Consider the following 13,994-nt stretch of genomic DNA (forward strand, 5'->3'; position numbering starts at 1 on the left):
AACATTCCTTCATGACTTCAGAGTGTGTTTGATTTGTTGAAGTAATCTGTAATTCAGCTACATATTATTTGTTCCTTGGCCCACTTAGTTCATACAATCATATAGATGTTAGTTAAATACTAAGGATGATGTTAATTAAATAGTTAAAAGTTATAAACCCTTTCAAGTTTTGTTCGTGTACTTGAGGGTTTTATTTTAAATTGCTAGTACTTTGGTACCCATTGTTTGGTTGTAAATATACATTAATACTTCCTTCCATACAGCTTGAAGTACTTACTTTTAACGATGTTTGGTTTTTGGTGTAGGTTTTTGATTCATGTAGTAAGAATATAGATAAATGAGAATAATTGAAGGTAGGGATATTAAGGAATAAATATTGGTATACACAAAATTAAAATTGTTAATTGGTTTATTATAAAAATATATATACACCAATTATACAAAACAACTAAAGTTTGATTTTGTGGAAATAATTTACTTCCAACGTCGTATTTACAAATAATCTACAATATTTACAAAGAAAAAGGGGCTGGCTCTAAAATCTGATATTTCTCTTCTTACTTGGACGAGGAGCTTCACATTCCGTCTGTTTCCTTTTTCTCTTTAAGGATATTCTGGATTTTTGGAATCCTGAAGTCTTATTTTCCTTATCATTTCTGAACTGTTTGATAGCAGCCTTTAACTGTGCGGTTAATTTATAGCTGGATAGAATAATATCCATCCATTGTGTGCATACTTGGCTGGCCATCACCAAGGAATCCTTGTCCATCACACTGCAACAAAACATAAATATTATGATCTGAATAATAAGAAAATATAACACTAAATAGAATAGATGTAGTTATGGTACTTACCTAAATATCATCAGAGCCACTTCTTCGGGTACTTTAGAAATAATATCTATTTTCCTTTCATTTTGAATGAGGGAAAATATTTGCATGAAAGTGAGTACGTGGAAACCCATGTTAGTGTTAACAGTGCTCAATTTTCTAAGTAAATGATGGAGATACTTGGTGTGGCTGTATTTATATCATTGGCGGCAATATGGCGGTTATAACCTAAGGACCAATCAGAATCGTTGAGGCGGGGCTAGGTTCGGCCAATAGCGTCATATCTGGAATGGTCTGTCTGAGCACACTTGTAACGTTAGCTATGTTAAAAATTGAATTGCTACATTTTTGTAAATACTTTGTATAAGTAATTTGGTTAGAATTTTTATTTATTTTAGTGCATTAAAATTTATGATTTTCTTATGTTTTATTAAGTTTGTGTGGTATTTATTTAAAATTGTTACTGAAATTTCTAAAATTATTCGTTCAATATGTTTCTGAACAGGCTTTCGGAAATTATTTGTGAACTTTTAGGGATATTCTTTAAAAGCAGCCATCTTTGGTCAGTCTCATGTAAAGTTGGCCAATATATATCATTTGAGCTCGTTTAAGCTCCGATGTTTGTGTGTAAAATTAGAAGTAAATACGTTTATTTACATAATAATATTGCTTTAATAATGACATATGTAAGTAATGTCGTGGAATGTCTTAATGTTGTTTAGTCGATTCGCACATCCTTCTTGCCTTTTTTCTTAGGAGTTGGATAAGGAAATTGATCGCGTAATGTTTCATCTGAATTGTTGTGATACTCAGTTCAGTTCCATCTCCTCTAAAAATTGTGTTCTTCAAGCATATTACACCTCTTTGCTGTTATCATATCAAAATTGAAGGTCTTAAATATTATAACATTGGCTAAAGAATAGTCAAAACCAATACTTCATATGCGATACATAAGAGAATCCTTTGCTTTTTTACTTGACACCCTCATTGTCTAAAACTCGGATTTGGCCTTAGTAAATTAAATTATTTTTAAGTAAAACCTTATTTTAATTCACAAATATATTGGAAATTCCAGTTTTGAATAGAATAATTCAGATTATTTTTAAGCTTATCTAGCCATCGAACTAGGTATCCATGGACAATGAATTCACTGTGTTAATGTTGTTGATGAGAAAAGACTGGCTAATAGCAGAAGTTGCAAAATAATCAAAGTGTAGTTTGATGAAATAGCTACAATTTTAGTTACAAATTAAGCTTCCGAGTTTCATAAACTTTTGTCATGGTTGTATCGTTGCAACGCCAGCATTCTAACTGATAATCAAAATAAATTAGAGATTGCTGCTTAACTACGAGTAGCAAACATTACATTTGCTTGTGTATTTATATGTATCTTTAAAATGGTACATTTCTTCCCAAAAGATTGCATTGAAAATTTTCTAACTTATATCGATGTCGATAAAATAATCAATTTTTACTTTTTTTTATCTGATTCAATTATGTAGATTATTGTCTGCATATAAATTATAATGATTAACAATAATTTTCGTAGTTCTGGTGGTACCCATTAATTCAGTATTTTAGAAAAACTGCTGTTCTTCGATCATTCTTTTCCAGTAGTGTTGAATGCTGTCTACATAAGCAAACAATAAGTGTATCCAATTGTAAAATATAATTTTCTAGGTAAAGAGCTCCTAGTAAATGTATTTCCGAAGTGAACTGGAATTTTTTAACTCTGCAAAACACGTAATTTTTAGCAGGAGTAATAGCGAAGTATGCTTCATGGTATCCCGAAGTTTAGTTCAGTTACATCTGTAGTCATAACTCAGCGCCACTTAACAAATATTTAATTGTGACAGTAAGGAAGGTAACATCTGAGCGGGTTGAACAGTGAATTCTTGTCGTTTTTCTATAAGTTTACGTCGTAATAAGTGACAACTGAAGTGTTAAAAGTAGGAGCCAAGCTGTATTTTTGTGTTTACCTATACTTATAAAGAGAATTTTCGATTAATGTATTGCATTCAACACCGATAATTGATTTACACAGATGAGAAAAATTCTGGGATTAAATTAGGTACTCTACATGATGAGACATTACCAATAAATTTTATAGGTACTTTTAATTGATTTTTTTAATTTTTGTTATTGAAAAACATTAATTAAGTAGATGTAGATCTATCTAGCATTTAGACTCAGGTAGAGTTTTAGATAAAGACATTAATGGTTCTTATTAAAATCATTATTTACAATAGATTCCTGCCTTGATTGTGTGCTTTGTTTTATAGGATATTTTTTCACGTCTCACTCAAGGAGCATCTAAGGTGTCTCACTATCTAGGAGTTATGCGGAAGGAAGATTTAACATAATAAGATAATGGATCGCAAGATTTAGAATGGCGAAGATTCAATACTAACTAACGGCTGGCATTTTAAACGAAAATGTTCAAATCGTTAAGAAAAGACAGGAAGCCTTCGGCTTTCGCCACCAGCTCCTTTCGTATTCCAAGTGTTTGCGTTGTAAAAAAAAACGCCGAAGATGTTGGAAGGACTATATCTTTTTTAATGCCTTAATCCTGAAGAAAGGTATGTTTTCTTTAATTGCTTCAATGCACTTTGCTTAGCCGAATGCTGTCAAGTTAGCCTAGCTTGTTATTTATTACTTTAATAAACATTCTTGATTAAAGAAACCTTATTTAAATAAGCTTTACTTCAGTGAACTTCGTTTCATTTATTTATTCCAGCGTAGTTGTTGATGGATGAAAATCTGTAGAAACGTGTACGCTAAAACAGATACAATTAACGATAACTGCTATTTCAAAACCAGAGAAACAACTCCAATTCAGTGGGTTTTTTTTCAGGTCAAAAGAAAACGTTTTAGTCGAATTTTCGTTGATTAAAAATAACTACTAGTCGATTAGTACTGCGTGTCTAATCGCAATTTCAAATTTGTTTTATCTTAAAACTATATTTTGTGAACTATAGAGAAAGCAAGTTCAATTTCTTAGAGGAAAAATAATAATTTTAAAATTCGTGCTGTTTTTAACTTAGGCAAACATTTTCAACATTTGCAAAAAGTAAGAAAAAAAACTGCGTGTCTTTATCAAAAATTCGCAGATGATTACCTTTGGTTTTTGTTAAACTTTAAGTTTGCACCCGGATAGACAAGTGTTCGGCAGAAAAGGGTGTTTGGTTATTAATCGTCCGTGATAGAGGTTCAAATTACAAATTTTTAACTTGTTTTTGTATTTAAGTGTAAAATAACGATTTAAGTTAACTGGCGTTCTGAGCCTTCTCACTGCTGGCTTCTGCTATAAACTTGTATTCATGAAGTTAAATTTTTATATTCACGGGGGAGTTTACAGTTTTATATTTCCTTTTGCAAAATATTTCTTTCAGCTGTTAACAAATTGACAGGTCTTAAATTACTAGTGTAAGGATTTTTGGCCATGACCAGAGAATTTCAACTCCCCAGATATGTACTTCTGAAGAAAGGCACTAATATTACCCGAAATGTAGACAAGTTTTTGTAATAAAGAGTATCTCTGGCTATTGCCGAATATCATTCCTCTTACCTTTTATTTTGCATCAATTTAATGTTACTCACTTTTTATGGAATACTTTTAATGTTAAACTGTAATTTCAGAAATGCCATTTCTTTGCTGATAACAACACTTTGGATTTTCAACTTCAGAGAAGAAATACAGACGGAGAACAACGTGCGCTAAGAGCCTTTGGAAAGAAGAGATGGTAGTTGATACGAGGACATGAGTTCAAGAGGAATGCTTTAAATATATTTGTTTTGTGATTAAAGCAGTGAAAAATTAGATAATTTTTTCAGAACATAATAGTACCCATTCTGACGAGATGCCGTTTAAATATGAAGAATGTTCAATCATAAACTACATAAATTATATATATGAATAAATTAATTCTCTTTTCATTCATCCTTTTTTCAAAATAAAAATAAATAGAGTTATGTATATATTGTCTTTAACGCGTAAACACAGACAAGAGGATCTGCAGAAAAGAAGTCACGATGCAATTTATTATAGTTGCTGAAACACCCTAAAAATAAAATCACGCAAAAGTAAACACGTTGATTTCTGATCATTAGAATGTGCGATATAAAGGTTGAAAAGTGCTTCTCTGAATGTTGTATAATTTCCAAGTAAAGGTTCTCATTATAAATTCTTCTGCAGATCATCTTAATGCTTTTCTCCCATTTTTTTTAACATTACCTTGCAATGGATATGGCATTTGCCGCTAATCATTTCTTATTCAAAATATACCAGAAACTATTAACTTACTCCTTTGAAAGTATGCTTCATCCTCATAAATGATAAAAGTTCTAGGGATTTTTGATTAATCATAAAAAAGAAAAGTTTCTACTTTAATATTTTATTTAAACCAAATGAAAAATAAAATACAATATTAGAAGGTAATTAATTGCAGGGGATTATTTCTAAATAAAAGATAATTTGCAGGAGTAATACATTTGCTCCACTTATCTAAATGGTGAACACCATATATATATTGTTCTCTTGAAAAAAAGGGACTTTTTTTTTTTAATTTTTGAGGTGGTTAAGTGTGTCCAATTCTCTTTACCACCTCCATAAGAAATAAACAAATTTCTTAAGCAAATATCTTTTCTTCTCTTCTTTTCTTAGCCACAATAACAGTGCCCGGCTTATGTTGGGCATCAGGATGATTAAGAAGTTCTGGAGGACAAGTGGATACTGGACTAGATAGAATGGTCTGCTTCAGATCATAAAATAGAGCCGAGTCATCTTTGGTAAGGAAAGATACTGCTATACCTGTCTTGCCGGCTCGACCAGTACGACCGATACGATGTGTGTAATCTGAAAATGAAATTTTAAAACTAATTAGGTAAAAGAAAAAATGTATATTCTTCAACACCAGACCTTATTGAACATTTCCTTGATACTTCTGTTCGGACCAGCTTCTTACTTTATCCACTCAAAATGAATAGACCCTCCCTACTATCACCAAGAATACAAGCGACGGCTCCAAGCGTACACTCGCCCAGCCTGCGCTCATCTTCGTGGCCCTCTTACTTATCAACACAATAATAGAGATGAACATTATAAACATATAATTATCAACACTTCACGCCCGACTACAACATAAATTAACACTTCATGGATAAACTACCCTAAGAAACCAACCACAGAGAGTTGTAAAGTTCCGAAACTGGTCATAATAAAAACTATAAAATTGGTAAAAACTTTACATTCAGATTTCATATTCAGTCAAGCCTTCATATTGTTATTATAAAGTTTCGGCAGGACATTTTGGTGCACGCGAAAATATTACATTTAACAGTATTAATAGAATTTATTAAATGCTACTTTCTTGTGGAAAGAAATATAACATAAATTGCTGTACGAGAACTTTAGGGATAGTACGTTGGAAAAAGAAAGGTTCTGGAGCTTTTAAACTTAGTTGAGGCGAACTTTAGGAATAATGCAGGAAATGAAAAGACAGATGTATGGTTTAGAGAAGCAGGATAATCTTGGTTTGTCAGAAAGGTTTTTAATATTTAGAAGAAAAGTCAACAGATATGTGGACAGGATTTTTAGCTGTGGAACTGATCATCCTTCTTTTTAGAAGGCCTGACTCAAAGACATTTATTTTCTTCAAATGAACATACCTTCAATAGTCTTCGCCATATCATAATTGATGACCATAGATACATCCTTGATGTCAATACCTCTACCGGCTACATCTGTAGCAACCAAAATATCTTTCGTACCAGACTTTAAGCTAGCTAAAGCGTATTCTCTTTGTTCTTGTCCTTTACCACCATGCAATGTGCAAGCATTGTACTGTTGAAAAAAAACTACATTAATCAAAATTATACAAAGATATGTGAGTTTACAAATGTCTTTCAGATAACTGCTGTTTTTACAATTTCCATTAATTGTTATTTACTTTTCTGAATTGATTAGATTGCTGAAGAAACGCTTACCGGTTTGCAATATTTTCTTATGTAAAAGGAAAAATATCTTGGCATAATATAGCATGACTTACTCCTAATTTTTCCAGTCCTTTAGCCAAAACATCGGCTCCCTTCTTTTGATTGACGAATATAATCACAGGTGGTTCAACACCTCTGTTCAATATCTCCATCAGTTTACGTCTCTTGTCCTGTTCAGACATCATGTACACTATCTGTTCTGTCCTCTCTGTAGGTTTACCAACAGAGCCAATATACACTACCGCTGGTCTTCTTAGGTAAGTTCTTGCTAATCTTTCTACAGCAGCCGGCATAGTTGCAGTAAACATCACCGTCTGAAAAGTGTATTCAGAGAAAAATTCTTCATGAAACTGTAGTAAAACTCTCAGGGGACAAAGAAAGAGAAGTAATAATTCCTTAAATTAAAACATCTTCACCTACCTTTGACTTTCTCAGAATTCTAATCAATTTCTTTAAACTTAAGAATTTTCACTGAACATTTAAGAAAAAAAACATTCGAAAGAGAAAGTATAGCAAGCATTATGGAGAATATATGCATTGAACGGCACAAAATTGATATAATGGAAATTCCTTTTTACAAACTGCAACAAACTTTATAAAGGTCGTCAACCTTCCGTCTCTGACATCATAACCATCCGTCAGAGGTTTCAGAAATACGATTGGAAGAAAACTGGGAAAAAAACAAAAATTCCCTTCCCGATTGGGTCGTGCTCAGATTTTCGTCAACTTTTTTTGTAGTCACTGTTACAAAAAAAGAACTTTTAATGCCATTCGGATATATTTTGTGGCTGTAACTAGATTGAATATTTTAACCACGAGTATTAAAGCATATTTTCATCAGCACTTATTGGAGCAACAAAAATATAACATCAAATAATAACCTAAAAGGCATCAAAATTCACCAACCTGCCTATATTTTTTCTTGGTATTATAATTTGCTAATAATTTAGTTTCATCTTCGGCATCTTCATTATCAGGTTTTAAATTTGACACAGGCATGTAGTCCAAAATCTTTTGCACATCTAAAAATGATTAACAAAATCATAGCATCAAATCATCCTCTAATAAATTATTATAATTACAATTAACAAGTTTTCTTATAACTTCAGAAATGTTTTCAATAAATGGTTGGGTTTGTAGGTAATTAAAAGTTAATGACTAAGATTTCAGGATGGATTCACAATCTCAGGTGAACCTATTTTTCTCTAATCTCGATTTTTTTTTTTTTTAAATTTTACTCATAGTTCAAGAAAATGTACTCTTGATGATTAAAATGAACCAAATTAAGACAAATTTGCAGCAAAGATTAGCTGCACCTGGTAATTGGTTCACAATTGCAATACGCGAATCCCTTGAGATAATTTGGCAGGCCAATCCTACAAAATTGTACCATACCAGCCTGACAACACATTTTATACCTGACACACTTCTGATAATACACATAAGAACTTAATAAAAAGTATTTACCTGGTTCAAAACCCATGTCTATCATTCGATCAGCTTCATCAAGAACAATATACGTACACTGATTTAGAACGAGATATCTGTTTTCAAGTACATCGATCAAACGACCTGGAGTTGCTATAACAATCTAAAAAAAATGTATTATAATTTAATAATAATAATACTCATAATGTGATATATGCTTAAGAGTTCGCGGTCTGGCCTGATTATGTCTTTAATTGAACAACTTTTTGGTTAAAATCCGGAGAGTGGTAACGGATTGAATGGATGCCCAAAGAAATATCCTTAAGAAAATCTATTGTATGCAAAACGGCTAAATAATAATAACATATCGTTTCTTAAAAAACAGAATACAGTTGCTAAGTTTAAGAAAATAGATACGAAGATTTTAAAGAAACAATAAGATTCTTGTTAAAAACTTGCTCATTAATGAAGTAAACTATTATGTCATTGTAGGTGTGTAATTTTTGACTAGTTCTTTGACATGTTAGAGCTTTATGAAAAAATGTTTAATTAAATTAAGAAATAATTATTTCTTTTTGAAGAGTTCGTGGAAAATGTATAGATAAAACTGTATTTTAGATTCTCTAGATGGGTAGCTAGGAAATGACATAGATGGATCGAAACGTAAAGCATATCTTAACAACATATCTTAATAAAATAAAAGAATGCTAAAAAGATTGTTGAAGGAAGAATCAAAATCTACTAAACTGAGAATGGTCTCTAATAATGGTATTAACTATACACTTGAATACTCCAAATACTTTACCTCACAACCAAGACGAAGTCTAAAACCTTGTTCTTCTCTTGACAGACCACCCACAACCACTACAGTTCGAATGCCTAACGGAGTTCCAAACTTATTAGTCTCTTCTTCAATTTGTTGAGCCAATTCACGAGTTGGTGCTAATATAATTGCATATGGACCCTAGAATAGTATTGAAATTATATTATTTATAAATAACCCTTTACGCCAGATTTTGTTTTTTTTTAACATAAATGTATTTATGAATTATATAAAATATTTACCTGATCTGCATCTTCCAATCTCTCGATCTTAGGCAACGATTGGATCCACATGAGAAGTGGAATAAGAAAGGCTAACGTTTTACCAGAACCAGTTTCAGCCACACCAATGATATCTCGGTTCTATAACAATCGAGTTTTATTCATTTCTTTCTTCTCAAAAAGTCGTTAGTTTTCAGGCACAACAAAATTTTTACAAAAACCAAATATTTTCTTTTTATTTTATTACAATTACATTCTATAAAATTTCTTAAAACTTTTAATATTGTACTATTTGCTTAATTTATTCAAAGAGTTAGTACTCGATGTATAAATATGTGAAACAACATTCACATCACTAGCTAACCATGAAGCAACATTGGGCTTTGCAGAAAACCCTAAGGCGTTTATCGTAAGGGCTGAAAGAGTCAACTGCAAAAGCTTTTATAAAAAAAAATACTAGTTTTTTTTTTTTTATATATAGATCTGTATTATTATTACTGTTTTAATCAGAATTCAATTTTGAGAACAAATTTAAGTATGGAGCAAGTTTCGCTGATGTCCTCTCAGAAGACAGGCTGGAGAATACAGTTGGTAGATCAATAAACACGGATAATCCAGGCAATTTTTCAGGCGAAAACTCACGACAATAAAAAGATACGTACTGACTAACAAGGAAGCATCAGAATCAGAAGACAGTAATACTAGCTAGGCTGCAGGGTTCACATATTTTCAGTAGGAAAAAGTTTAAAAATATCATGGCAAAGCTACTGTAATGGACAACGGAAATAAAGTAAGCATTATAGGCTACTTTGGGATAAACGACAGGCTTCTCCTGTCAAGAAAGTTCAAGAACGAAGAGTAAGCCGATCTCTTTCAAGAACTACTGAGACTGTCGCAGATCTGTTTGGACAACTAAAATCTCAGAAAACAGATGCTTGGCTCGGTATTAGTGAAAATAGATTCAGTACTCAGGGAAACTTTTGATGTACCATAAAGTATCTACGCCTAGGAATGTGATAGTAAGTGTAAATCCTGAAAAAAAAGTACCTGTAACCCAATGGGTATAGCTTGTCTCTGAATGGGCGTCGCTTCCTTGTATCCAACTTTGTCTATTATCTCCATAATTTCCGGCGGGAAGTTAGCTTCTTTCCAACTTCTAATAGGATCTGGTATTCTACCTCCTAAAAAGAAGAAATATTTAGTTAATTTCAGTGATTTCAACCATGACATAACGCTTCTTTTTTTCCATTCTGTCCGATTTCAAATTTTTCCATCTCAGAGTTTGAATCATTAATAATAATAATAATAATTAAGTGTTTTATTTTTAATTACTATATACATAATCTTATAAACAACAAAACATATTTACACAAAAGCATGGACAGCAGTCCATCTGCTTGGAATCATTAGGTTTGAGTACGGAAATATTATTTACACATTATAACCTTCAATCAAGATATAGTCACATATCACATTGAAAATGGGAAGATAGTCTCATTAGGCCATAAAATAAACAAGGAACTTTGATAGATAAGGTACATGGTTGGCATATTTTGAGAAATTGCAAGCCTGAATTAGTAATTACACTATAATAAATAATGACTATACTCGTATTTTAACTTTCTCCGATGTCTTCAGACATCAGAAAAGTATTGCGACCAGGCCAAATTTTAGAGCTTGACGGGTGGGTATTATAATCCTCTGAGTCTAAAAATATAGTTTTTAGAAAATTGAATGAGTTTATATTTTTGTAAAATATTAAAAACGAAAAATCACAAGTAGCTGAAATTGTATATTTCGATTTGGTCTCACCTAACTGTTACTTCGCGATCTGAATCCTTCGACAAAAGTACCAATTTTCTTAAAGAATTTTACAACATAATTTAGCGATTTTTCGTTATTGAGTTAAGGTGGACACTGTCATACAGACCATTTGTAAAAAACTACTTTTTTTTTTTTAGATTCGTGGGGGGATCTAAAATTTCTGCATATTTTACAATACCTTTCCCTTCAATGGAACTTCTAAACTACTAAAAATATCTCACAAACCTTTGATTGTAATATTATAATCCTCTCTAAAGATACGCCAATCTCTTTCAGTCATTTCACTTAGTTCTTTATCAGACCAGTGTCTATCATCCCATTTTTGTTTGTCTTCCTTCTTTTTTACCTTCTTTAATCGTACTCTGAAAAAAGTATTAGTAAATAATTGACACTTTTTTTTCGTAAGAAACAGGATCTCTTACTGGCAAAAACAACTTATACCGTACTTTTCTTGCTCTTTTTCAGCTTCTGTTCTTCTTTTTTCTAAAAGATCTCCATAAAATTTCGATTGATCTCTTTTTTGAGCTTTTATATCAATACCGGCAATGTTACCACGACCAAAGAATTGAACCTAGAAAGATTTACAAAAATATAACTTTTGTTTTTGACTTCATTTTCTATTTCACAAACGTTTTTCACTTGTTTTGAAAAAGAGAAAAAACATTTTCACAGAAAACAGCTAACTTCACAAGTTGATGTTTTGCGTATGTGGAGAATTCGTTCATTATCTTTGATCATACAAAAACTGAACTTATCTTGCTCAGTGTATGTACATAAAATCTCTTACACCTTTTCGGATTTCACTAACAACTAATCTCGAGTTGTTCACTTATTTCTAAAACACATTAATACTGCTCAAAAAAACAGGCAATCACTGGGTTGTAGAGCCAGGAAAGAAGAAGAAGAAGATCAGACTATCTAAAATAAAGTGAATAATCCATTCAGTAATGTGGCACTCCCGGTTGATTTCTTGAATTTTGATCGATACGTTGAAAACAAGCACTAATTTAAATATAAAGTTTAAACTTCCTGTAATTTGTAGATCATTTTCTTCTAAAAACCACTTTTTGGCACTCAAGGAGCCTTAAAACGAATATTTCCGGTGAAACTCCTTATCTATAAAGAGAAAGTAAAAAATTAACAGTAAGGTACCTGATGTCTTTCCTTATACAGAGGATTGTAGTCGACCGATGTATCTTCAGAAGCATCCCAGTCAAAAACAAACTTTCTGTCGTTCAGCCGCCTTACTCTCCTTTTCTTCTTAATAAGACCTAAATATCTTTCCTTGATTGCTTCTGATTCTTTCTCTTTGTCCTTGACAATTTCTTTGTCTTCTGCTGATCTTCTAGGTTCTCCAGTAATTCCATTTTCAACTACACCACTTCGTCCACGATCCCTTCTATAAAACCAAACATTCCAAAAAGTAAAAGATGAAAAAATATATATATCTGTAGGCCGACTATTGTTTTTTTTTTGAAGTTTTACTATTTAGAGTCATTTTTAGAAAACATTTTATAGAACTCGCGAAAGGGGAGGGCACTAGATATGCATTATGGTGACAGGTAACATGATACGCTCTCCAAAATTCCCCTTAAAAGCGGTAAAAAAATGAAAAATTTAATGAAGATAAGCCAACCTGTCATGATCTCTACGAGATTCTTCTGGTACACGGAATGCTTCGAATTTCTTCCTTTGTTCTTCTAAAACTTTGCGCTGAGCGTCTACTTCTTCTTGTCTTTTTCTTATAGCTTCAGCAGCTCTTTCTTCTTTTGATAAAAACTTCGGCTGAGAAATACAAATTTAAACAAAATTAAAACTCTAAATAAAATTAGGAAATCGAAACTGTTATCCATTAGTAAGAAAAAGGAAACTGCTACAATTAAGTCTCATATAATCAGGAGTCACTATATCAGTGCGATTAGAGGCATTTGACCATAAAGTGATTGTATTGTTACACTGAGTTTAAATTCAATTTTGTCTTGAATTTTTATCAAAGGAAATATATTCAAGTTTGGTTACTTCCTCATTAATGAATCTGCCTGAAAACATAAGCACACTTCTTTACAATTACAATCAGTGTTGCGAAATTACTGAACTTTAATTGTCCGCTATTTTTCCAGTCACCACCGAATGTGTAAAACCTAGTATATTCAGAAAAACAAAATCGGATTCAAGGAACCATGGGTTGGCAAATAACGCGTTTTCCTAAAAAAAAAAAAGGTCTTTCTTAAAGGACACTGGAAGAGTTTTCTTTTTCAGAGAGAAAAGAAGTGTTGAATAAAGAAAAAGTCATGTTTCAATCGAAAAATAAAGTGTATGCATGAATGAAAAGTTTCTTAGAGGGATAAGCTGAAGAAAATTGTCTTATATCTTCTTATTTTACCTTACTCTTTTCCGCCTCTTCAGCCTTCTTTTTAGCTAATAGTTCTTCTAATGATAAGGGCTCCTTCTTGACAGTTCCTTTTACTTCTTCCTCATCTTCTTCCTTTTTTGATTCATCTACTTTAACATCATTTTTGATTGGTCTACAAATCAAGTAATCATGAAAAATAAGAAAAACAAATTGGTTAAGTTTGTTTTCGTAATTCAACTTACGGGGACTTCTCTTTTGTACGCTTTTTATCACGATCCCTGTCTCTACTTCGGGATCGAGAACGTTCACGTAATTTCTCCCTCTTCCTTTCTTTAGAACGACTTCGAGATCTCCTTCTATCTCTTCTGATGTCACGCTCCCTGCTTCGACTTCTCCTTTTCCTATCACCAGCCATTTATAGTAAAATTCGTTGATACTGTTACTTACATAAGTGAAACAGGTTCATAAGCGTAGTTATGGCATGTAAATGTAAATATAAATATAACCTCCTGAAATGGAAA

The 13,994-nt window shown here is 32.0% G+C and overlaps 1 protein-coding gene and 1 long non-coding RNA gene across 2 annotated transcripts in view; one reads left to right on the top strand and one right to left on the bottom strand.

Annotated features, from left to right (window-relative positions):
• LOC141458287 (uncharacterized) overlaps positions 1–4,755 on the top strand; it is a 49,345-nt gene extending 44,590 nt beyond the window's left edge. Inside the window, exons 3-4 of the long non-coding RNA XR_012460865.1 lie at positions 3,113–3,409; positions 4,470–4,755. This is a non-coding gene — a long non-coding RNA (uncharacterized lncRNA). The remainder of the gene's footprint in view (positions 1–3,112; positions 3,410–4,469) is intronic.
• A 453-nt stretch (positions 4,756–5,208) lies between these two features.
• Positions 5,209–13,981, bottom strand: LOC141458275 (probable ATP-dependent RNA helicase DDX23). Its single transcript, XM_074136035.1, has 14 exons — positions 13,716–13,981; positions 13,504–13,645; positions 12,757–12,905; positions 12,273–12,519; positions 11,567–11,691; positions 11,346–11,482; positions 10,344–10,477; positions 9,318–9,437; positions 9,058–9,216; positions 8,292–8,415; positions 7,731–7,846; positions 6,878–7,138; positions 6,498–6,672; positions 5,209–5,685 (listed from the first exon to the last, which is right to left on the bottom strand). The coding sequence occupies exons 1-14, from the start codon at positions 13,886–13,888 to the stop codon at positions 5,459–5,461; spliced, it is 2,289 nt and encodes a 762-aa protein (XP_073992136.1). The 5' UTR covers positions 13,889–13,981; the 3' UTR covers positions 5,209–5,458.
• Positions 13,982–13,994: the final 13 nt, after the last annotated feature.

This window comes from Rhodnius prolixus, unplaced genomic scaffold (assembly GCF_049639745.1).
Source record: "Rhodnius prolixus isolate KJV_2025 unplaced genomic scaffold, Rpr scaffold_5, whole genome shotgun sequence".
Classification (NCBI taxonomy): Eukaryota; Metazoa; Arthropoda; class Insecta; order Hemiptera; family Reduviidae; genus Rhodnius; species Rhodnius prolixus.

What these genes read in the sequence shown, in the direction of transcription:
- LOC141458275 (XM_074136035.1), bottom strand. Translation starts at nt 13,888, where the DNA reads ATGGCTGGTGATAGGAAAAGGAGAAGTCGAAGCAGGGAGCGTGACATC. An exon ending in AGACATGGGTTTTGAACCAG is followed by an intron (nt 7,847 to 8,291) that starts GTAAATACTTTT and finishes AATCATTTTTAG; the next exon opens with ATGTGCAAAAGATTTTGGAC. An exon ending in AAGGACTGGAAAAATTAGGA is followed by an intron (nt 6,673 to 6,877) that starts GTAAGTCATGCT and finishes TTTTTTCAACAG; the next exon opens with TACAATGCTTGCACATTGCA.